The sequence below is a fragment of the Miniopterus natalensis genome, chromosome 4 (assembly GCF_054644295.1).
Source record: "Miniopterus natalensis isolate mMinNat1 chromosome 4, mMinNat1.hap1, whole genome shotgun sequence".
Lineage (NCBI taxonomy): Eukaryota > Metazoa > Chordata > Mammalia > Chiroptera > Miniopteridae > Miniopterus > Miniopterus natalensis.
This window is the reverse complement of record NC_142084.1, coordinates 5,755,181-5,780,292: the sequence shown is the minus strand read 5'-3', so window position 1 is coordinate 5,780,292 and position 25,112 is coordinate 5,755,181. Positions and strand designations below refer to the sequence as shown.

General features: G+C 52.4%; 1 protein-coding gene across 1 annotated transcript in view; it reads right to left on the bottom strand.

Annotated features, from left to right (window-relative positions):
* Positions 1-16,872: 16,872 nt before the first annotated feature.
* Positions 16,873-25,112, bottom strand: part of LOC107527842 (N-deacetylase and N-sulfotransferase 3) — a 68,803-nt gene continuing 60,563 nt past the window's right edge. Inside the window, exons 12-13 of the mRNA XM_016200706.2 lie at positions 19,219-19,321; positions 16,873-17,460 (exon numbers count right to left, since the gene is read on the bottom strand). Coding sequence (XP_016056192.2) covers positions 17,341-17,460; positions 19,219-19,321 — 223 coding nt within the window. The 3' untranslated portion in view covers positions 16,873-17,340. The remainder of the gene's footprint in view (positions 17,461-19,218; positions 19,322-25,112) is intronic.

Sequence of the window (25,112 nt, the reverse complement as noted above, 5' to 3'; positions counted from 1 at the left end):
GGGGTTTCGTAGGAACGCGGGTGGGGCGGTTCGCGAGCTCGCCTTCGGGCGGTGAGGCCACGCGGGACGGGCAGCCGCGTCCCTGTGGGCCCGGCGTGGGGGGCTCCCCCCGCAGTGCGGGCGCCGCACGGGCACGGGCTCGGTCCACGGGCAGCCGCGTCCCTGTGGGCCGGGCGTGGGGGGCTCCCCCCGCAGTGCGGGCGCCGCACGGGCTCGGTCCACGGGCTGGCGCGGCCCTGAGCGCGGCGTCGGCGCCGGTTGGGGCGCAGAGGCCGGGCCCCGGGGACGGGCTGCGGACGCGGGGACGCGCGGGCGGTGTTTGCCCTTGACGAGGGTTCCTGCCCACCTCCGCCCAGCCTGTGGGTCGGCTCCCGCCCCTGAGAGAGCCCCTCTGCGGAGCAGCGCCCCCTTCTCTGGGCCTCCGCGCCTGGCGGGGACCGGGGGTCTCCCGTTGCTGCTGCCGCGCCCGCGCCCGCCTGGGGCTCGCTGCCGCTCCAGCCCCGGGGCTCCCCGTTTGCTCCCTCCCGCCTCCCTGGCCCATCACCCTGGGTTCCGTGTGACCCCGTCTCCCCCTTTGTACCGTGTAGAGCGCGGTGCCACCGGCCCCCTCCGGCGCTCTCAGCCCCCTGAGGCTCTGGCTTCCCGCAGCTGCCCCACGGTTTGGCTGAAATAAGCTCACAGGATTCACGGGTCTGAGCGAGCCCGGGCCTCGGTGCTCCCACCTGTCATTCCGCGGGCGCCGACCTCCAAACGCGGGGCTGGGCCTGCCTGCAGGAGTGCGGCTTCTCACCGGGGACACCCTGCGCCCAGCGCGCCCAGGGTCCCCAGGGTCCCCAGCGCGCCCAGCGCCCCCAGGGTCCCCAGCGCCCCCAGGGTCCCCAGCGCCCCCAGCGCCCCCAGGGTCCCCAGCGCCCCCAGGGTCCCCAGGGTCCCCAGGGTCCCCAGCGCCCCCAGGGTCCCCAGCGCCCCCAGCGCCCCCAGGGTCCCCAGTGCCCCCAGCGTCCCCAGTGCCCCCAGCGTCCCCAGTACCCCCAGGGTCCCCAGTGTCCCCAGTGCCCCCAGGGTCCCCAGCGCCCCCAGCGCCCCCAGGGTCCCCAGTGCCCCCAGCGTCCCCAGTGCCCCCAGCATCCCCAGCGTCCCCAGTACCCCCAGGGTCCCCAGTGTCCCCAGTGCCCCCAGGGTCCCCAGCGCCCCCAGCGCCCCCAGGGTCCCCAGTGCCCCCAGCGTCCCCAGTGCCCCCAGCATCCCCAGTGTCCCCAGTGCCCCCAGGGTCCCCAGCGCCCCCAGCGCCCCCAGGGTCCCCAGCATCCCCAGCGTCCCCAGCGCCCCCAGTACCCCCAGGGTCCCCAGCGCCCCCAGCGCCCCCAGCGTCCCTTCCTCTCTCTGGCCTGCAGAGGGTGCCCCTCCCCTGCGTCTCTGGGCCTTCTCCAGGGTTCAGCGCGCTCTCTAAGGACAGCAGCCACCTGGGGATAGGGCCGCCCCCAAACCTCATGCGACCTGATTCCTTAGAGGCCTCTCCAGAGCCAGCCTGGGTTCTGGGTCAGGAGGTCAGCAGGCGGATTGAGGTGGGTCGGACGCAGAGCCTGCCGGTGACACCAACGTACTGAGCAACCCGAGAGTTTAAGACGGATGCTTGCATTTGGGTTACCGGCCAAAACATCGCCCAGTGAGAGCGAGACAGCCCGAGGTCTGCGTGTCTCCTCGCATCCTGAATGACCTCCCACCTGTTTTCTTTTTTAAAATTGAGGTGTCCTTGACATACGATGTCATATTAGGTTCAGGTGTACAACATGATTGATATTTTACATATTGTGAAATGATCACCACACTAACTCTCGTTAAGCTCAGTTCCACACAGTTACAATTTTTTTTTCTTCTGTGGACAAAAAGTGGCCAAATGCTAACCTGACAAGTTCAGGGGAGGCCTGCGTGGGGGCCTTGAGGGACCTAAAGTAACCCCAAAGGATGGCCTGAAATGAAAACATTTTTAACTAAAATCAGTTTCTGGTGCATAGTCACGTCCTAGGGCATTTTTCCCCCTAATAAAGGACTGCCTTTGCATCTAGGAGAACATACCTGATTAACATGCCTTTGCAAAAACAAAGTAATTTCCCTTTTCCTGACCCCTCAAAGCACAGAGCTGAGGCCACAAATGCCGTCATTGTCATTGTCACCATGTTAATTGTTGGCTGTTAACTATCCTGCACCCACCTAAGTAAAAGAAGTGTGTGTCTATCATTTTACTTTTTATCCAACCCCAGAGGTTTCCCTGACTCCCTAATCTATCACCAGTGGATTTCAGGTAACACACTTACATCTCTTTATTTTTTTTAAATATATCTTTATTGATTTCAGAGAAAGGAAAGGAGAGGGAGAGAGAGACAGAAACATCAATGATGAGAGAGTCATTGATCGAGCCCACAGCCCGGGCATGTGCCCCGACCGGGAATCGAACCCCTATCGCCTGGATCCTAGGTCTACGCTCAACCGCTGAGCCACGCCCGGCCGGGCACATCTCCCCTTTTGACTGTAATGTATAAAACAAGGTGTAAAACTGCCATTCGCCGGAGCATTATGTCAGTCGCATTAGCTCACTCCTTTGAGATTCTGCTTCCCAGGAATTCTGCTTCCCAGTTTGACTCAAATAAACTCACAAAAATTCTTCACAGGTTTGAGTGTTTTTTGTATTGACACTTTTAAGAATATTTTAAAGATCTCAAATATACAATATACACTATTATTTACTATAGTTTCCATGCTGCACATCGCATACCCGTGACTGACTTATAACTGGAAGTTTGGACATTTTGACTCCTGTTCCCCCGCCCCCCCACCAATCTGTCTCCATCTGAGAGCTTACTTTGCAACTTTTCTGTAAACATAACACTATTTTAAAGCCTAATAAAAAGCATTCATAACTTTCCAATCTGTTATATTTTCATTATAAGCAATGCTTTAGTGACGGTTTCTGTCTACTCTTAATGTGAAATTTGTGGCTAAGATGGCCATAAATTTGTGGGGATTTGAGATCAAACCTAATGAATTTGTCCACTGTGAAGCTAAATCTTTGAGACTTAGAATACACAGGAGAGATAATGTGGAATAATAAATAGAAGAATTAAATATTGATTGTAAATAAACGTTGGCTTAAGGATTTTAAATGTAGCGTGCAAGGTAAAGCTGTTAGAACTGATCAAATGAAGGCTGGACAGCATTTCAATTCTGCATTTGATACATGAACTGAAGCAGATGAACCCGAATCCGAGAGAATGGCCTGGAACCTGCATTGATCTCCGGGCCCGGAGGAGGAGCTGGTCCCATCACCGAACCGGGGAGAGTGGCAGGAGCTGAAGAAGGCGCCGGCCCGGCTGGGGCCCCGCACCCACGGGGTGGCGCACAGGAGCCGCGTGCCAGGTCTGCAGCCTCGCCCCGCGCCCCGTCTGACCTCGGAGGTGAAGAGTCTGCCGCTCCGCACCCCTCACCCATCTCCTGAGCATGGCTCTGGCCCAAGCTAACCTGCCGCTGTTCAGGGAACAGGATGGAACCGTGGCCCTAGCTCAGGAAGTTGTCACAATACAGGTCAGCGCCGTAAATAAATTGCGTGGTGCGGTCATCAAGTGCTATGGAGAAAAAACGCGAGGAAGGGGACTGGAAGTATTTGGGGCTAGGAATTGAAATTTTAAGTGTTCAAGGAAGGGCTCGGTGAGAAGGTGCCATTAGGTCAAAGACTTGGAGAAGGTGAGAGGTGAGGGTGAAATATGCTGATACCTGGAAGGAGAATATTCTAAGCACCCTGCATCCCAAGGGGCCCCTCACCTGCTGCGCTAGACAGTTTTTTCCAGCTCCCCGTGGTCCCCATCCCCTGCCCCCTCCCTTGAGTGGCAGAATGACGTGCTGTCACTCTGAGATGACACTGCAAAGGGCTCTGCCTTGTGTCTGCGACCGTCTTGCCTTTTCGAATCGCTTGCTTTGGTGAAGCAAGTTGCTCTACAGGAGAGGCCTCTGGGGCTGCGGCCTTCAGCCCAGCAGCCCAGGAGGAACTGAGTCCTGCCAGCGGCGAGGCAGTGAGCTTGGAGCGGGGCCTGAGAGGACCAAGCCCCCCTGTTGATGGCAGCCTGTGGGAGGCCCTGCACCAGAGAGCCCAGCTCGGCCACACCTGGATGTGAGCTGCAGAGAGTGTGTGAGACAATATTGTTAAAATCAGTAAATTCCGGGATAATTTGTCACTTGGCATCTGTAACTCATGCACTGGCCACATTCAAGGAACAAGCATGGGACGAGTCTGGCTGGAGTGAGGTAAGCAAGTAGGAAGTGAAGCTAGAAAGGAAATAGGCTACTTAGGGCCTTTTGGTGGTTGTGCAGTTTTTAGGGGTTTTAGGAGTAAGCTCGGCAGCCACTGGAGAGTTTTGAGTAGAGGAGTGACAAGATCTGACTTTCAAAGCTCTGCAGAGAGGAGACCTGGAGAGTGGTGGGTTAGGGTTAGTGCAAGGACACAGGTAAGAGAATGGGGCTGGCTTATTGGGACCTGTGGAGGAAACAAATGATCAATTCTGGATATGTTTTTGTGTGGAGCAGACTGTATTTGATGGCGGATTGGCTATAGGATATAACAGAGGGACACAGGATATGGGGAAATGACCCCAAGGTCTTTGGTTATTTGCTGAGACAGGATGAGTGTAGGAGCAGCAGGTTGGGGGCCGGAGGTCAGGAGCACAGTGCTGTTCACAGTGTTTGAGACACTTGTTAGACGTCCAGATAGAATTGCTAAACTGTGAATTCAGTATGAGTGTGGGGTCCTAGGGACGGGTCTGGGCTGGAGAAACACGTGTGGCAGCTGTCAAACTGGCACTCAAGCCATAACGTTGCCTGCTCCTGCCAAGGGACCCATATAGACAGAAAACAGGGCCAAACCTGAGCACTCAGGCGCGCGACACTTATCTACCAGGAAAAACAGCGTGAGGTTAGGTGAGGCCGGAGGGAAGCAACGGACTGTGTCCCGGGAGTCAAGAGGGAGTGACCACTGTTCATAGTACAAGTGAGAGGCTGGGGTTGTGACCGTGAGTGACCGTGGGTTCAGCGATGGAGAACATCTGGGACCCTGTTAAGGACAGTTTCAGAGAGACTGCGAGGAGGAGAATTGGAAATCCTGGATTTGGATAACTCACTTGAGGAGTTATGCTCTGAAGAGGATGAGAAATGGGCGGTATCCGAAGGGGGGTGAGACCAAGAGTGGATTATTTCTGCGCGTGGGAGAATGTAAAGCATGTTGTATTCTGCTGAGAAAAATCCAGCGGAAATGGAGAAATTGATGATGCTCGAAGATTGGTGAGGTGCTTGGTTGTGAGGTGGGATCTTGTGTACAAAGTAGGAGCTGGCCTGAGAGGTTCAGCAGTTCACCTGTAGAAGTAGCAGGAGACGGGTCTAGAGGCTGGCAGGTGAGGACATCCTGAACTTTTCACTGTTTTCTTCTATTGATCCCCCCACCCCCAGCCCAGAGCAATAGAAAGTAAATTCATCAACCGAGAGTGAGGGTGAGGAAGGAGTGCTGGATATTTGAGAAGAGAGGAGAAGGTAGAGTTAGGAGATGGTGCGAGTGGACTGGGAGGGAGGGGAAGAGAGAGAAAAACATTGATGTGAGAGACACACTGACTGGTTGCCTCCTGCATGTGCCCTGACCAGGCGCAGGGAGCAAACCCAAAGCCCAGGTACATGCCCTTGACTGGGAATCAATCCCAAGACCCTTTCATGCTCAGGCCAATGCTCTAACAGCTGAGCCACACTGGCCAGGGCTAGACATTAAAATAATTTGAAAATTTAATGATCATTTGCTAAAATTCTCTTTACCTGTGTTTCTTTATTTTCCCCTATAATGTTTTATGATTTGCCATGTCCACTTTGGCTTAGTTGGTTGGAGCACCAAAAGGTCACAGGTTCAATTCCTGGCCAGGGCACATACCCAGATTGCAGGTTCCATCCCAGGTCGAGATGCATACAGGAGGCAATCGATCCATGTTTCTCTCCCATCGATGTTTCTCTCTCCCCCCGCCCTTCAGCTCTCTAAAATCAATTTTAAAAATGTTTTATGATTTACTCTAATACTCAGATCCAAAATTCCTCTGATCCACCATCTACAAAGATTTAAATATATTAGTGAACGATAAGCTTATGTTTATATAAAACAACGGAATAAAAATTAGAAGTACCTGATTTCAGGAGGCCACTAGGTGGCGGTGTTACCCTAGTACTTAGGTCTGTTTAAAGCCCTGAGGTTTAAAATTAAATACACTCCTTCATTATTGTGCATGAACGTTTTGTAAATGAGTGTGTGGATAGTAACATGAAAATGCATATATAATGGCTGTATCAACCTACCTCCTGGACTCCACTTTATATGATAAATATCTGTAGTCAACATTGAAAACCTGAGATTCATCTAGAAAGGAACAACCTTCCCCAGAGGCAGATTTGAAGAATAAAATCGGAATACCACAGACCTTTATATATGCCAACTTGATGGGTAGGTTTTTAAAATACTAAATTATTCAAGTAGACATTTAACTCATTTCCTGATATGAGAGGTGCTTAAGTTGATACTTTTAATGTGGGTGCATCAAGGCACATGGAGTCTGGGGAAATGCAGCATTTCTGCCCAGTCTACCCCAGGACAAGGGTGTCTTCCTGTTGTCCTGGGGCAGCGACTAGTGAGCTAGTGTCCAGCAGGGAGGCTGGTAGGATAAAGTAAAAAAAAAAAATTCTGGGAAATTACACACATTGTTCAAAAGGAAAAATGAACTGCAAGTTCATATATTTAAAGCAAAAAAGACAAATGGTTTTTCACCTTGGGCACATCTTACCTCTGTCTTTGCCAGAGTTTTAAATTGAGTTTTTGTTTTTCTCCTGTGAGAATATATTTCAAATTTTATAATGAAAATCATTTCACAGAGAAAATTTAATGGCAAACTTTGGAACTGACTCCTGTTAGTCAATAGTTATAATTGGAATAGATTTTCACTGCCTCGAATCTCAGACTGGGAGGCTTACATTCATGAGACAGTAAGGACTGTACCGATCAATTTCTATTTGATCCTCGAAGAACTGACAGGACTTATAACTCTCTCTGAAAAATTTAAGCTTGAGCTGAATCTAGAAGTAACATTATTTTAAAGCCAAAAATAAAAGACTTCAAATGGTATATAAGAATACTCCAATTTAATATGTGAGATATTTTAGTAATTATTTCTTAGTTTTATCCAAGTAAACATATAGAAAACCAATAGAATTAGAACGAGAGAAATGGCTTTTGCGTTTCTCTGATTTAAAACCCTTCCATTTGTATGCTAATTTATGTAAATGAGTATGTCCTAGAAATCTGGAGAGTCCTGAAAGAAATCCCTGAAATCCAGTCAGTTTGATTAAAGCACTGAGAACATTTGGACACTCGCCATCCTTTAGGGCACTGGACTAATGACCTAGCAGGTCTAAGGAGGGAAATTATTTGAAATGAGCAGACACAAAAGGGGTCTGAAAAGGACAGTTACTCGTTATGATCACCTCGAGGGTGTGATACCGACACTAGCTAACGTTTATAGGGCACTTTTCTGCTCGTTAGTGAGCACACTTTGCCCTCGCCACAGTTGGGTGAGGATTCCTGCTGTCTCCATTTCACAGATGAGCAAGTTGAAGCCCAGAGAAATAACGTGATTAACCTAAGGAGAGGCCTGGGACTGGCCCAGAGTCCGCGCTCAACTGGAAGGAAGACGGAGCACAGGAGGCGAAAGACAAATGCAGCTCTGGGCTCAGTTCTCAAGTCCTTGCCTGTGCTTCCTATGGACCCGGGGAGGTTCTCCCCTTTCCAAACCCGCTTCATCTGTAGGGGGGGCTGGCCGTGTCTCCCTCCAGGGGCTGCTGTTAGGAAATTTATAAGGCTACCCAGTACATGGAAAGTGGTCTATAAAGGTTAGGTGGGGTTTTTTGTTTGTTTTTTGGTGGAGTTTCTTATTTTTATTTTTGGTCTTACATTTATAAATTATTTTGCTAATTTTAATTCTTTTAGGAATTTGTTGTTATTTAAAGTTTGAATTTGTTTCTTATTATTTAGAAGAAAGACATAGAGTTGTAAGTCTTTGCATGATTGGGGAAATATATATCTTTATTAATTAAATTTATTGATTTGTAAAAATTTATACTTTTCCTAACACTTACATGTAGGAAATGTGCAATGTTAAAACTATTATTCTTTACCTTTTTTCTTCCCCAGTTATGTACTGCTCGATCAATTTATTCATTCAACAAGTATTTACTGAGCACCTATTCCGTGTCAGGGGCTAGGCGGAGGGCACATAATGAAAGAAAACAGACACGTGCTCCTGCGTTCAAGAGGCTTACCTGAGACTTGACTTGGGTGATAAACACGAGACAGTGTACAGATGATGTGCTGTGGGACTGTGCACATGAAACCTGTATCATTTTATTAACCTATGTCACCCAATAGATTCAATTAAACAGTTATTTCTCCTAAAACTTTCAAAATGATCTATTAAAATTAAAAGAAAAAAATCAAATTTTAGCCCAGCCAGCGTGGCTGGGGTGGTTGGGGCGTCGCCTTGTACATCAGAGGGCTGGGGCTTGGTCCCTGTCAGGAGCGTGTGGAGGCAGCCGATCGATGTTTCTCTCACATGGATGCTTCTCTCTCTCTCCCTTCCTCTGCCTAAGCATGTCCTTGGGTAAGGATTTTAAAAAATCAAATAAAAAAATTCCAAAGTTTATATTAAAAAGAGAAGCTTATTTGAGTAAGAGAAGACCACAGATATAATGAAATCAGTAAGTTATGTAGTTAGTTACAAGACCATAGGTGTTATGGTAAAAAAATAGATCGGGGTCAGGGGAAGCAGGGGTGCAGGGGAGGGGAGGGGGCTTTTCATACCGGGTTATTGGGGTTGGACTTTTTAAAGATGACATTTGAGCACAGAACCAAATATGCTGCAGGAGTTAGTGATGTGGACGTTTGAGGGAGGTCCCACTGGGGCTCTGAGGGTCAGCAAGGCCCGGTCCCCCTGTCGCCCCAGGAGGGGGAGGGGAACCGAGGTCCTGAAGTCCATGGACATCGAGCCCTGAGCTCTGGCTGAGGCCTTGTAAGAGAAGAATCCGCTAACCTGATGTGTGCAGAGGGTTCTTTGGGGGCGACTGACAGTAGATTATAGGGGACCGGATGGAAGCCCTGGTCTCCAGGGCAACCAGGATGCTCTCAGAACAGCTGGCAGCATGGAGGGGGGAGCGGGGCTGGCTTTGGATGGAAGGCAGGAGGGAGCCAGCAGCGTTTGTTGACGCGCTGAATGTGGGGTGTGCTGATGAAGGGAGTGACAGTCAATACAAACATATTTTTTTTTTAAAAAAGAGTGAGAGTGACACAGATTTGCAGGCTCCGCCCATACTCAGGGCAAGATCACACCGGGCGTAGCTCAGGGATGGACCCGGTGGCTCCGGAGGAAGGTCACAGTCTGCCCCGGGCCCCCTCCCGCTGCAGCCCCGAGCCCCTGGCTCACTCAGCCTCCACCCTGCTGGCGTCCCTACTGTTGCCGTGGGACCTGGGATATGTTTATATTCAGGACCCTTCACTCCCTCGCTTCCCAAGGTGGCCATGGCAATGAAGGTAAGCTGAGGGGTGGCACCTGCCTGCACTGGATGGACCGCATCCAGCTCGGCTTCGGCGGGCAGCCTCCAGCGCCCTCCCCGGCTGGACAGTCAGCAGCCCTGCAGGTCGGAGGCGGCCGCCTGGCCCCACGTCCCTTTGGATCCGGGGGCCTGTTCTCAGTGATTTCTGCTGGAAGTCACTTTTCTGTGCTCTGTGCTGCTGTTTATGGTATGCGTTGTGGCTTTTGGAACTTAAATTATTGCACCTCCTGTGCCAGTGGCTCTCACACTTTTGGGTCTCAGCATCTCTTTATAACAATTATTGAGGACCCCAAAGGGCTTTTGTTTATAAGGGTTATATCTGTCAATATTTACTGCATTAGAAATTTAAATTAAGGAATTAAAAATATTAAGTAATTTAAAATAAGAGCAAACTCATAATAATATTACAGTTTTAATGAAAAATAACTATGTTTTCCAAAACAAAACAAAATTAGTGAGAGGCATGGCATTGTGTTACATTTTTGCCACTCTCATTAATGTTTGGCTTAATAGAAGACGGCTGGATTCTGATATCTATTTTTGTATTCAAGCTTTTTTTATATGTTGTTTTTGTTTAAGTATATAAAGAAAATCTGACCTCACAGAGATATTTTGGGCAAAGGGAAGTGTATACTTATGGCCTTTTCAGATCGCTGTGGCTATTTTTCTTTGATACTATACTAAAACTTGGCAAGTGGTATTTTCTTAGAGGATATCTGAATGTGAATCTGAAATGTATCAGTGAACTCTTCTTATTCTGAGACATTAACAACTGTTAGTTCATCTTGCCCTGAGAACGGATCTGTTCACATCATAACAATTATACCATGTGTGACTGTTTTGCAGCCCCATGCCTTGGTCCTTGGGAAATATGGGCTCGCTGAGTTATGAAGATGTTCCTCGTGTTGACACATTTCATCATATAATACCTGAAAATCATATTTGTCAATGTCACCTTCAATCTCCTCAGAAAGAGAACTTAAGTGCCCATCGGCTGTGAAGCTCCTGGTAGCAGGTACAAGTTCTACAGAATTCTAATTTTACCCCAAAAGCTCAAATTTTATCTTTGGCAATAAATACTGTCAGTTGTTTGTTTCCAAGTGACACTCTCACTTTGTTCATTTTCCAAAAAATGCCTGGCAGTTACTCAAGTCTGAATGACCATTGTCCTCTGTCATTCTTTCAAGTAAAAATGACATTCCACAAATAAGGTAGCCAGTTTTTTTAGTTTAAATAAATTGCGTAAGAATTAAAAAAATATAAAGCAGCTCATTCAATTTGCAACTCAAACAATTGACCAAGTGCTTTTTCTTGAGGCACCTGCCCACATCAGTCGGTAGCAGAAGTGTTCTCGGCACACTTCACATTTGGTCACAGAGAATGCGATCAGGGCAGGCGCTCAGGGGGTTCTGATGGTACCAGTCTTACCGGTGGAGCTGACCTTTTTCATGAGTGTGTGAGGGTAAGGAATCACCAACTACCAGTGCCGGTCAGTGCTCCTGCGTGGCCCCCTATTGCTGTCACAAAATAAGAGAAACTATCACAACAGTGGTTGACCTTGCAGATCCCTGAAGGGGATATGGGTCGGCCCACAGACGATGCTTCGAGAACCAGTGCACTGCAGTGCTCACTACGGCTCCGATGGGGAGTCTTACCTATCAGTTATCTCCTGGGTAATATCCAATAGCTGATGCTAACGTCGCCTGTGGCTTAGGTCTCTTGCCTCTGTGATCTCCCCACCAGATTGGACACTGCTGGTCGTGAACATTTAGCCTTATTTTAAATAAGTCATTGGTGCTTTGTTATAAGGGGAGTACACGGCCCTGGTTGGTGTGGCTCAGTTGGTTGGACTGTCATCCTGTACACCAAAAGGGGCAGGTTTGAGTTCCGGTCAGGGCACGTACCAGGGGTTGCAGGTTTGGTCCCCAGTCAGGGTGCGTAAGGGAGGCAACCAATCGATGATTCTGTCTCACATTGATGTTTCTCCCTCTCTCTCCCTCCCTCCTTCTCTCTAAGATCAATAAAAAATAAATAAAATAAAATAATAAAAAAGTAGCCCATGCACTTGGAAATACAAATTCAACTGTTTCTTTCCGGTCCTGCACTCTAGTCCCGTTTATCCCAGGCAGAGCCACTTGCCATTTCCCTCCAGCTGTGTGGGTTCCCTCTGCACTTCCAGTTGGCCTTTACCTGGCTTTTGGGGTTTCTCCGCTGTAAGCAGCATCTCTCGGCCCCCACAGGGGGGATGAGGCGCTTACATGGTGGCTCCTCACGTAGGCTCTCGGGCATCTTCCTAACTTCTGAGCATGCGTTTATATTTTTATCTTTGTATCTAGCTCTGTTTGTTATACCTGTGGCTTTATACCTTGTATTTAAACATAGATTTCTGCTGAATTTACCACAGGCCAAAAGCAGCCAGAGTGTTTCCCAAAGAGAAGTGAGGGGGTGGGGGGAGCTGCTCAGGCCCAACCTGTGCCTGTGCCAAAGTTGCCACCAGTAGGTGGCCCCTGCCCCGGGGGCAGACTGTGGGGGACAGGAGGGTACAAGGTGGCAATAACTGATAAAAGGGGAAAGGCAGTTGGCAATGGTCACATTTGACCTTTTCTGTTGACAAATGGGGGATTAGAGCCCCAAAAGTAAAAGTGACCTACCCACGTTACTCCGTTAAGAACAGATACTGTTATTCCAGTTGTACCAAGGAGGCCCCTGCAATTAACTGGGGTAGAAACAACATGTTTTATCAAGCTGATCATAGGCAGGAGTGAGGATTTGTTAGCAGTATATTTTCATAGCTTTTTTTTTTTTTTAAATGATAATCTTTAGGTTCTTCTAAGTTTGTCAAGTTATTCATTTGAAAGTGAAGTGAACTTTATTTTTTGATAGTATATGTTTTGTGTGCCTTCACAAATTCTTTTTGCCTTGAGGGACATAAATTAAGTTCTGAAAAGATGCACAAAACCCTAAGAGTATACAGAATTTCAACCTTGCATTTCTGTTTAAAGTGGTTGAAACTGAAAAAATTCAGATTCAGAATATTATTTACCAAATAGAGAAAAGAAAGCCAGTCTTCTGTGGTCCAACTGCATAAATTATGCATACACTTAAGAGGAGGTCTGGTTTCCATCTCAGCCATCGATTGGAAACAGCACCTCTTGGCATCGGGATGTAGACAGAAGGCACTTCCCGCACGCAGCCGATTCCCGCACGCAGCCCATTCCCGCACCAGCCGATTCCCGCACGCAGCCGATTCCCGCACCGCCGATTCTCGCACCGCCGAGGAGCCACTGGCTGGAGACGGTTTACGGGACGCGCCAGGGTCCTGGGCGCTGGGGCGGCGCCCATCCCCTCCGGCCCCGTCGGGTTTCCGCCTGGTGCCCAGCGGGGTCGCAGGGTCCTGGAGGCGCTGCGCTGCGGGCGCTTACCGTCTGGCGCTGGCCGGGCGTCCTCCACCGGGTCGCCGAGCCAGTGAAGAGTCTGACGGACCCGGCGCGTGAACGTCCTTCTGCCCGCCTCCTGCGCGCTCGGAGTCCTCTGCTCCGAGGGGCTCTGCGGGCGGCGGCGAGGGCACGGCCGGCTCGGCCGCAGCGACGTGTCCATCTTCAGATTTGCAGCGGCGCAGCGACGTGTCCATCTTCCTACCCGCAGCGGCCGGGAATGGACTGAGCCGTGGTCAGCCGCGGAGATTACCGTGGCTGCAATGGGAAGGCGCCGGGGGCCGGTGAACTGCCACACACTGATGGGCACGCCTGCCAAGACTGCCGGCCCCACAGAGCGCGCCTTACACGCACGTAGGACAGCGACCGCAAGAGCCCTCGGGCGCTGCGCGGGCGGTGGCCCGACGGCTCTCAGCCCCCTGGGCCGCAGGGGGCGCTCACCGCAGAGCCCGCGCCACCCGGCAGCGCCCAGACGCCCGGCGGCTGCTCGCGCTCAGCTCCAGGGAGCCGGGAGGCACCCGCGTCCTGCCGACGCGCCGATGGCCTATCCCGCACCAGCACCCTCTGCCCTTCCAGGACTGCGGCTGTTTGCAGATGGGTGTGTGTGAGTGCGTGCGTGGGGTGTGTGCATGCGTGGGGTGTGGTGCGTAAGTGGGGTGTGTGCGTGGGGTGGGTGCGTGCATGGGGGGTGCATGGTGCATGCGTGGGTTGTGCGTGCGGGGGTGCGTGCAGAGGGGGTGGTGTGTCTGTGGGGTGTGCACGCGTGGGGTGTGGTGCATGCGTGGGGGTGCGTGGTGAGTGCATGCGTGGGGGTGGTGCGTGCGTGGGTGCTTGGGGTGTGGTGCGTGTGTGGGGTGTGCGTGCGTGGGGGGTGCGTGGGGATGCGCGCGTGGGGGCTGGGAGAAGGCAGCGGGAACGCTGCAGGTGGAGCCGGGCGCCGCACTCTGACAGGAGCGAGCTGAGCGCCCTCCGCAGTGAGACCCCCTGGGACGGAACGCGGAGCCCGCGCCTCCTCGTTAGGAGCTTTGGCCAGAACGTGTCTCCGGCGCAGGGCTGGTATCTGCGAAGTAGGAGATGCTGTCACTAGAAGCCGGGGCACTGACGGGCAGTCACCCGTTGAGCGGGATACTAGGTGGCGTATGTACATAGAAACGGGAGGGGGCACTGTTCCAGATGGGGGCGCTCTGTGCCAGGCACGCGTGCCCAGAGCCACGGCGCACGGGGGGGGGGGGGTGTGGACCTGAGAGCGTCCGACGCCGGACAGGGGAGGGGCTGGAATAGAGGAGAGACCGCTTGTGGGCAGCGCAGGAGAGTCCGTCCCCCCCCCTTCCCCCCCCCCCCCCCCCCGCAGGGCCGTTCGCTAGGTTTTTAATAAAAGACAAGTGAGCGCTCGGGGCTCTGGAGGAAGGAGCCCGGTGGGAGCAGGCGGCTCGGGCCGGGCGCCCCCTGTCCCCCGATCTGCGGGGAGACCCCGCGGGGCTCGCCTCTCTCATGGAGGGTCCCCAGAGGAACTGCTCACGTCTATTAGAACTGAAAAGCATCGAGTGGAAGGAATTGTGAAAGGTTATGTGATTAAAAGCAAACGTCCCTCTTCTTCCTTGAAGCTTCCCGCCCCCGTCCGTCCGTCCGTCCGCGCTGCATCAGCGGGCTCCGCGCTCCAGCCGCCTCCCGCCCGGTGCCCGCGGGCGCGGCCGGTGCCCACCTGGGCCCTGAAACCTCCAGGCCCGACTCCCCGTTTTCTCACCGCAGTTTATTGTCCATGTGCGGGTCCATGCTGCCACCAGAATTATATCCAGGCGTGTTTTTAATTTTAAACAACTCAGAGAGAAAAACGTTCCCAGGAGTTTTCATTCAATGTGAACGCCGGGACAGGGTGGCTGCAGGCGCCCAAATACCCCCCCCCCCCCCCCCCCCCCCCCCCCCCCGGCAGGGCCGCGCCGCAGCAGAGCCGGAGGAGCTCCGCGCAAAGCTGCTTTCATCACGCCGCTCAGCCGCTGCTCTGGGCTGTGTCGCACCCACGGCCAGCTGGGGGTAGGGCGCAGGGTCGTCTGTCCGCTGGAGCCCCGATGTCCCCGGGTATGCCGAGGGCCGGAGTCCCCGGGACGCCTCCCTGCTCTAGGCAGCATGGCCCCGTGCTGCCCATGAGCACATCTTGGTAGGGCCTGTTCTTTTCTCTTCTTTCATTAAACAGGAATGTGTTTAACGTTTACCTCAAAGGGTGAGCTGTTCAGTTGACTCAGTTTACCTGGACGAAATCATGCCATGAGCAGTTCAGAGTTTAAATGCCCATCTTGTCCTTGAGACATAAGTGTATCAGCTCTGTGATCTCCTTTTTCCTTTTATCGGTAGACATGTCAGCCTGAAAACACGGCACTGTCCGTAGCTGCCGGGCCGCCTCTGGCTGTGTCTGACCCTCGGCCAGTTTCTGAGCCGGGCTGTGTGCGTCCTCCCAGCGCGCCAGCCCCGTGGGTGCTGCTGGAGAAAGGCGGCAGGAGCCTGAAGGCCGAGTTTACCACGTTCCTCCAAATGACTTTGACTTTGCAGCCAGGGGTCTTAAAAACCAATTCTTGCACCAATTCTTTCTGCTAACAGCTTTTTTGTTTAAAAACATGTGTATCATTTGGGCACATACAACTTTAAGAAACATTTAACTAGTAATTACAATGTAAATTTAAAAATTGATAGCAAGTGGAAGGATCTTAAAATTTGCTATCTAATTAGTGAATAGTTGATACAGTTTCACACATAACAATGCAAATATTTGGTCCATAGGTTTTCCTTGAATATCTTTTTTTTCCTAATCATACTTTTGATAACATTTTATAAAGGCTTTTGCAACCATGGCAGGGAATTTATTTACTACTTACTTTTTTTTATGTGTAGCGTACATTTAAAAATTAAGTAAATCTAAACACAGGAAATACATATGGCATTCTTTCCTTTCTTGAATACTTTGCTATTTATACAGTCATTTGAAATTTAAGTGTAAATATATTTTAAGAACTGTGCCTGGTTCATCTTTGTACTTCATCTAATTTAGTAGATGACCCATAAATGTAGGGTGTTCTATTGTCTCCCATGGGAGTGATGTAGGAAATATTCTACAGAAATGGGACTCTGCCCTGCTCAACTTTTCTGCCTTGTATGAAAAGTATCATTGCAAATATCAGATAGCAATCCTATATTAATTTGCTTTTGTTATAAATCTCTACATTATACAATTTCATTTTGAACAATCTAAAAATGTAGTTTTTCTATAATTTTAAGTGTCAATAACTTAACATATCATCTAGTTTTCATTGAATAGGTTTTGTTTTGAGGAACATTTTAAAAAAAAGTTATTCCCCTTTAAATGTCAGTCTGTGTCTGGAGAGAACCCACCTCTCCCATTCTGTGCTGGTGTCTGCAGGACCCGGGAGGAGAGTGGAGAGCTGGTGATTGCAGCTCACAGCAGGGGACATGGCTGTCAGCGATCTGCCTCCAGACCCCGACAGCCCCTCGCTTTAGAGGACTCAGTGCACGCTCCATTATTCTCTGCTGCTTTGGAGCACTCGGTGTGTTTCTGGTCACCACCGATGGCTTTGCGGCAGCGTGAGCATTGCGTTAGGACAGAGGAGTAAGCAGTTTTTATATAAACGCACTAGACACTGTTTGGAAAACCACTTTTTTCCTCATAGCAGTTACTTTTTTGGATACAGATGAAGCTCATTCCTAATTTTTCCACTCTGATCACACACAAACTGTAACTTACAGCTCTTTCTAAATACTTTGGTGGGTTTGTGTTTCAGCAAGTGTTTTTCATGGGTGTCAGGCCTTTGGCATTTTATGCTGCATTGTGACATTTATTTTGCTTGTTGTTTCGTAGGACACTTTCTAGAATCAAAGAGTAAGAAAACATCGTACAGGCAAACCGTCTAAAAACCTACAGGGACAATCTTAGCTGATGTATAAAAGGGTAACTGTTTGTGGGGAATGGAGCAGTTCTGCGTTTGGGTTTATACGCCTGCTGGTTGCCGCTGACCTCCACGGAGCGCACAGCGGCCCCAGGGAGCCCGGCTCCGGAGGAAGGCCGCGGCCCCGCGGCCGGGGACAGGCTCTTTGTCTTTCTGACTGTCTGCACGCCGGCACATGGAGGCAGCTTGGCTCTACCTTCTTGCAGAGGTATATTTTTAAACAGCCTTTTGGTAGCTTCCGGAAGCTTTGGGAAGGTGCGTGGAGGCCAAGTGTCCGGGCCCTACCTCGCCTTCTGCAGCTCTTGCCGCAGCCAGGCCGGCAGGGGCTGCCCGAGTTTGTGCAGCAGCTTGGAGAGCTCCACGTTGTGGTCTCGGTAGTAGCTGGACAGGAAGGCTCTGCTCTGGGGGGCGGAGGGGGGAAAGCGCAGTCTGTTTACAGTTCATCACAGCAAACGCCACAAACCCTGACGGGTTCAAGCCTGCGCACACATCTCCATTCCTGGATTGGCACCTGCGCTGTTTATTTATCACAAAATAAACCCAGGGACTCTGTTCCTCAAAACACACACCCTACGCACACACGCTCTTTCACTGGGGGAGGAGCTTTTGGAGTAAATGCGTGGCTGATTTGCGTGTGCAGAATTAAATGTTAGAATAACTAGACCGAGTTCCTAGATATATAACTTAACAACGGACAATTTACTAGTCTGCTCTGTGAACACCATCCCGTCTTGGAGAAAGAGCCTGGCAGATCTGTACTGTTAAATACGCCTCGGTCATCATTGATTTCCATTTATATTTTGAGTCCTTTGGAGGACTCTTAAGGCACTTAAAAATCCTGACCTCAGAAACCGTGTGTGGGGAGCCTTACAAATGCTCCGGCCATCAGGTAACTGTGACCCGGCCTGTTGGTCCTACTTGAGCCAGGGAAGGAAGAGCATGCCTTGGAAGCTGTCCTGACTTCAGTGAAGAAGAACATTTTCCTAATGAAACTGTCAGAAACGGGAAAGGCCGTGGTGTGGCCTTCGGTGGGGTTTCCGTGGGGTGGTCGGGAATGTGAGGGGCGGCACTGCCTCTGTGCCTGTACCTCCCGCGTTATATCGCCCTGAGATTGTTAGTTGAGTTTGTCCTTCGTAAAGCTTTATTCATTCCCTGTGCTCTTACTTTTAAGTGGCATAGGGAAAGTCTCTTCCTGTGTAATAATTTCATGTGACATGGGGGTTCTGTGGGAATCGTGGTCTCTGGCACTAGACTGAGCATGGGAGCTGCCTTCCTGGGATGAGGGAGGACCTGCCCTTTGTATGGCTGTGTGTCTGTCTGTCTCGTCTGCCTGATCTGCTCTGTTCCAGCCTGTCAGCCTGGCTGGCACGCTCAGGCCAGACAAAGGCGGACACAAGTTATGTCACCCATCTGGGAGCCCGATCGTTTTGTGACCTCTGCTCCAGCCAGACCTGGAGTCCAGGGAGGAGCTGGCTCTTGGGGGACAGTCTGAATTTCCGACGGTCCCCTCCCATTCTCCCTGAGCAGCTCACGCAAATTATTCCCCTTGTGACTGAGCCCTGCTGCCAGCTGGCTGCTGATGGTCCCACATCCCAACACTGCAGCCTGGAGCGCGCTGGGCTCCGTTTCTTCTACCCATCCCCTGGAGTTTGGCACAAGCCTCCTGAGACTGAGGACCAGCTCAGCTGCCTCAGTTTACCGGCTTGTGGGCACCATTTTCAAACCTGGCAAAGGTTTCAGCGACCCCGTCACAGTGCAAAGCTTAGCACACTGGTGGTTACTGTCAGGCAGCCACACACTACTTCGGAGAGGCCCAGTGAGAAAGAGGGAAATCTTTTGGTCCTATTTTCAGTTTCCGCTTGATATGTTCCTTGGTTTTGTTAACATTTTCTCGTGCTAACATTTCCTTTTGGAATGAGATGCTGCCTTCTTTGTTCTGACTCAAAATGGAAAGTCCTGCAGCTTTTCTATATTCCTGCCCGACAGGTGAGACGTTACTGGAAATATCAAAACAGGCAGCCTGGCTGTGCTAAAATCCAAACGTCGCTTTTAATTTTTAGGAAGGCTGAATTTGGACTTTAACCACCTTTCTAAGAAACTAGATGTATTATCATTTAGGATTTTGCTAACTGAGTTTGCATTTTAAGTTCTCAACTTACATCAGGGTCCATTGGGGGGTATTTCCTTCCTTTGCTCTTTCCAAGGCATTTTGTTTTACCTTCTTCCAGTAACTGGCACCAGAATCCTTTATGAGAATCAAACCTAGAAAAGAACCCAAAAAAATGTATTTTTCAGGCAACGCATAAGACGTCATGACCCCACAGATGAATATTATTGCTCAGTGTTAATCTGCAACCAGGGAAACTGGCCTGGTTTTGACTCCATCGCTCTGCTGCAAGTCTCCTGGCAGAGTCTCAGTCCATCTGTCACATCTGCGGGTTGGCCAGATCCCTAGCAGAAAAGTTGTCAGCAGAAGGCCTCCTATTAATAGAAATTAATAAGCCTACCTCCTGCAACTGGAAGGAAAAGCTTTCATCAATTTCAAGCCCATTCTTTCCCTTTCCGGGGTTTAAAAGGACAAGCCAGGCTTCACCCACACCTCTGGACTGCCAGTCCTTGGGCCGTACAGTCGCGGGGTCATGGGAGAGAAGGGCTGTGGCGCGACACGGGGTAACTAATTTTAGGGTTCTCCAGCAAGAATCCACCGAACTCTCTTCCAGCTATTTTCTTACTTTGCTACCAGCTCTGTAGGAAAGCAACAGCGCCTATAAATTTAGATTTTCATGCAATAATTTTATAATCACAATAATAGCACACATTGAATTTACATTTTAGTTCACTAAAATATTTCCTTTACCTCTCTGTCATCTGCGCTTTCATTATAACCCCTTGGTGACCTGGAGTGAAGGCTTCTCCCCATTTTATGGCACTTAGCATAGTATGTGGCCCTGTGAGTGTTCGCCAAATGATGGTTGAATAGAAACAAAAGAGAAGCAACTGTTTGTCACATCTAATTTTTTACAGCTTTTTCAGGTATAGTTTTCCCATCATAACACTCACCCTTCTAAGTGTGCAATTCAGTGATTTGTAGGAAATTCAACCACCACACTGTGCAACCACCACAGTCCAGGTGTGGAGCATTCCCCACCCCCCATCCCTCGGGGCCCACGGCAGTCAGTGCTGATGTCCCCCATCCCTCGGGGCCCACGGCAGTCAGTCCTGATCCCCGCCCCCATCCCTCAGGGCCCACGGCAGTCAGTCCTGATCCCCCCTCCCCCCCATCCCTCAGGGCCCATGGCAGTCAGTCCTGATCCCCCCTCCCCCCCCATCCCTCAGGGCCCACGGCAGTCAGTCCTGATGCCCCCGTGCCTCAGGGCCCACGGCAGTCAGTCCTGATGCCCCCGTGCCTCAGGGCCCACAGCAGTCAGTGCTGATGTCCCCCGTGCCTCAGGGCCCACGGCAGTCAGTCCTGATGTCCCCCATCCCTCGGGGCCCACGGCAGTCAGTCCTGATCCCCCCCTGTCCCTCAGGGCCCACGGCAGTCATTGCTGATGTCCCCGTCCCTCAGGGCCCATGGAAGTCAGTCCTGATCGCCCCCCCCCGTCCCTCAGGGCCCACAGCAGTCAGTCCTGATGCCCCCGTCCCTCAGGGCCCACAGCAGTCAGTCCTGATCGCCCCCAGTCCCTCAGGGCCCACGGCAGTCAGTGCCACGGCCCCTCCGCAGGTGGCCGCCCCCTCTCCTCCCGACTCCGTCCTTCCCGGGCTCTCCCTTTCTTTTCTTTCTGCGCTGGGGAGGGTCCGCCAGATTCTGTTAGTCCCTCTACCAGGTGAAGGACACGTGGGTGGGTTCCAGTCTGGGGCTGTTGTGACGAATTCCGCTGTGGACACGTCCGTGGACGGTTCATATCTCTTGGGATGGGTTCCTAGGGGGCACTGGAGTGTCCACGAATGTCTGTTCAATTTTTAAAAATCGGTAAAACTGCTTCTCCAGAGCGGCCACGTGCCACGCCTCAGGTCAGCAAGAGGAGGGTCCAGCGTCTCCACTTTCTTGCCAACCTTCGGGACTGCCTATGAGTGACAGCCACTGTGTGTGTCAGTGAGTGTGGCTCCTCTGCAAAGCAGTGTGACTGCACGTCTACGACGCACAGCGACAGTGTGGAGAGGGCGTCTTTCTACAGCCGAGCTGAGGACAACTTAAGGAGCCCCCTTGAAGGCTCCAGTGTCTAAAGGAGGCGCTTCCTGCTGGCGTCCTGCTCACCAGCGAGATGCACAGTGCTGGCACCTCAGGCCTGAACACCTGGCGCCGCTGGAAGAGCTTAACGGGCCGGCGGTGCGGCTGTGCAGGGTCAGTCCTGCCTCCTGCGTTTGGCTTCTCTGTGCCGTTTCTTCCCTGAGAAATGGAGCGAGCGGGGCCCATCACACGGGGTTGTTATGAAGCAATAATGCAAAATGCTTATGACACGGGAGTGTTTTCCGATTCTGAAATGTCACAGCCACTTTTGAGGGAAAGGCACCGTCTGAAATGGGAGCAGATGACTTTCTTCTCTGTCACCTCTTGGCATTCGAGGCTCTTCCCCAGGTGGCCTGGCGAAGCGGAGGCCTCGGCTGCCTCGGTGCCACCCCTGCCAGGAAGGGTTAAGTCAGCGCCGTTCCACCCGCTCGTCTGGAGCGCTCGGGGAGAGCTCCTGGGCTGCCCCGACTTGGCCGCCGGGCAGCCGGTCAGGCAGGGCACAAGTCCTCTGATGCCAAAGCTGCTTCAGCTCCTTCTCAGCGAAGCCCCATCCTCGCAACAAAACAAGTGCAACCTCTATTTAACTCTGGCCTTCAATCCCTTATTGCCCACTTATTGATGGTTTCAGTCAGTTAGTATTAAAAATCCATGCAGTCCAGTCTGGTGCACTCATGCTAACAAACATGTTGGCTGGCAGAGAAATAAAGGCGAGAGGCTCAGGCATTTCTCTAACTGGTGTTTCTGCCCCTCCTGCCGAGCCACTGGGGGCTGGTAGAACCGTGAATGGATGTGTTCACGGGAAGATCTAAAGTTTATATTTTCATTTTAGCTAATATAAATTAGCATAATTCCATGCTAACCGTCATTTTCCCTGATTTCTCTCAAATATCAGTCAGCTTTAAACCACTCGGTCACACAAACTGTGAAGACCAAAATAACGCCGGTACATCCGTCCTGTTTATAATCTAGGGATGAAGGTTATTTGAACAAGAATTGTAAAGTGTTAACTTACTTAACTGAAAAAGTTGCCATTTATGCTGTTTAAAGCTTATCCTGCTTATTTCAAATCACAACCGCACTCATTAAGAAAATCGTATTTTTTTACACATTTGATGTGTCATCTGAGTCCATGACGATGGTGTAAGTTGTTTTAAGACATCACCCACTGCCCGGTGCCCCAGCAACCCCGCGAGTCTTCACCACCTTCCGTAGTGACTGCGGAAAGGGATCCAATCATATTCTTGACAATGGAAACTTAGTGCCACTTCTTGAAAACAGTTTGAAGTTGGAGGTTCCACGTTAAAGGCCGTCAGCTCATCGATCTCTGAGACTGGACCCCTCTTCCACACAGGCCGTGTGGTCAGCCTCTGGGCAGACGTGGCCTCGCTCACGTGTTCTCCTGTGTGCCCAGAGCTGGCGTCCTGTGGTTGGTGGAGGATTCCTACCTGTCTGCAGTTCACTGCATTCTTAGAGGGCTTTAGATGATTTTTTTTAAGTACCAAAGAGACAGGCTTCTCTATCAGTAGCAGGAAAAACATGAAGTGATAGGTGCCACTCCGGAGAGCATGCATTTGTACCCCCATCGCCCCCACATGCCCGAGGCACCGGAGAGCTGCTCAGTGCACCTGCTGCCACTAGTGACCCACAGCAGGGGGCACAGCGAAGGGGCACTCAGACCCGTTTAGGCCGACAGCAGTGACATGAAATTCCAAATATTCCACAGCAGGTGCCCTGCTGCTCTTTACAAGGTGCCTCAGGCCCGCCGATGACCGATGAGACAACGAACGAGAAGCTGCGTGGCGCGGCACATCACCTCTACGGCGGCGGGCGGCGAGCGGGCAGCCCCTGACCAGAGGCTGCGCCTCCGGAGGCCACACGTCCCTAATCTGCTGCTGGTCTCCCTGAGCTGCCAGGCTAGGGCGTCGTGTGGCGGGTAAGCCTCGCCAGACGCACCCCAGGCGCAGAGGGAGCCGGGTTCTGCGCCCCCGGCACACGGCGTGGGTATTACTCCCCTCCCCTCCCCACGCCTCTCTCCCCACGAGGAGGACAGGGCCAGGCTCACAGCCAAGCTGGGTGCCGAGGGACAAAGAAACACCGGGCGTGCAGGTGGGGGACCTTCCATAGAAAAGGGAGCGTGTCTGTCGGACACTCCACTGCTCTTGGAAACACAATGCACAAACCCAAGATAGGCCAACTTGGAAACAGAAAACTGTAGAGAAGAAAAGCTTTCTCTTCTGGGAGGTACTTAGGAAGATATGAAGCGGAGAGCGGGCTTGAGTTTCTAAATGCAAACTGAAGCCACTCGGCTCTCGTCACAGTCAAGCTGGGAGTCAGGTGCCTCTGGCTGGCGTCCGCGGGCGCACTTGACCCGAGGCCTCAGCTCCCGCAGTGCCGTGGGGTAGACCTCACGGGCCGGCAGGCTAATCGCGCCAGCACAGGAGCCGCCTCTCAGGAAGGAAGCTCGGGACTCGAGCTCCACCTGCTCCCCGGTCAGCGGAACCGAACGTCCCTCTCCCACGTGTCCCCGCACGTGATTCCTGCCAGACGTAAGCAGCTCTGGGTGTTTTCCTGCTGATGTTTCACTAGGGGCTGCAGAAAGGGGGATGGATCCTGCCTAAATGCTACAAAATAAGGGCACCACGGAGAGAGAGCATCAGCCAATCTGTAGACTGAGTTTTATATTGATAAACACAACGGAAGAATTCCACAATACAGCCCTTTCCAGTTTCTTTAAGGTGCAGTCCATGGCTCTACAATTAAATATATAGATATTGCTGTGAGAGTTGGGTCATGGCCCATCCAGCTCAGTATCTGCAAGTTGCTCCAGGCCAGTGACATAGGAACAAACACGGCCCTCATCAGTGTGACGGCCAACCGCTCGCTGTTCATGGACACAGTGAGACGCAGGACTTATCTGACACGCCCGGTGAGGCCCCGAGTCAGGGCTGCGGTCAGCAGGGGGCACACGTTTAAAAGGACACCCTCCCGCACCTGCACAGCCCCTCGGGGATGCATCTCCTTCAGTGCCGGTGCCTGGCTCACCGCACCCCGGCCCCTGCCTAGGTGGAGTCTTAAGGAAATCAGAGGGAACCAGGGAGAGAAAACCAAACAGGGCTGAGGCTTCTGAAGGAGAGGGGACAAGTCAGACCTCCAGGGGGAGGTCACACAGGGAGACACGTCTGCCTCCGGGTAGCAGCAGCGCGCCTCCCTCCGCCCGCGCCCCCCGCCTCCCTCTGCCCGGGCCCCCCTCCTCCCTCTGCCCGCGCCTCCCGCCTCCCTCTGCCCGCGCCTCCCGCCTCCCTCTGCCCGGGCCCCCCCTCCTCCCTCTGCCCGCGCCTCCCGCCTCCCTCTGCCCGGGCCCCCCTCCTCCCTCTGCCCGCGCCTCCCGCCTCCCTCTGCCCGCGCCTCCCGCCTCCCTCTGCCCGGGCCCCCCTCCTCCCTCTGCCCGCGCCTCCCGCCTCCCTCTGCCCGGGCCCCCCTCCTCCCTCTGCCCGCGTCTCCCTCCTCCCTCTGCCCGCGCCTCCCGCCTCCCTCTGCCCGCGTCTCCCTCCTCCCTCTGCCCGCGTCTCCCTCCTCCCTCTGCCCGCGCCTCCCGCCTCCCTCTGCCCGGGCCCCCCTCCTCCCTCTGCCCGCGCCTCCCGCCTCCCTCTGCCCGGGCCCCCCTCCTCCCTCTGCCCGCGTCTCCCTCCTCCCTCTGCCCGCGCCTCCCGCCTCCCTCTGCCCGCGTCTCCCTCCTCCCTCTGCCCGCGTCTCCCTCCTCCCTCTGCCCGCGTCTCCCGCCTCCCTCTGCCCGCGCCTCCTGCCTCCCTCTGCCCGCGCCTG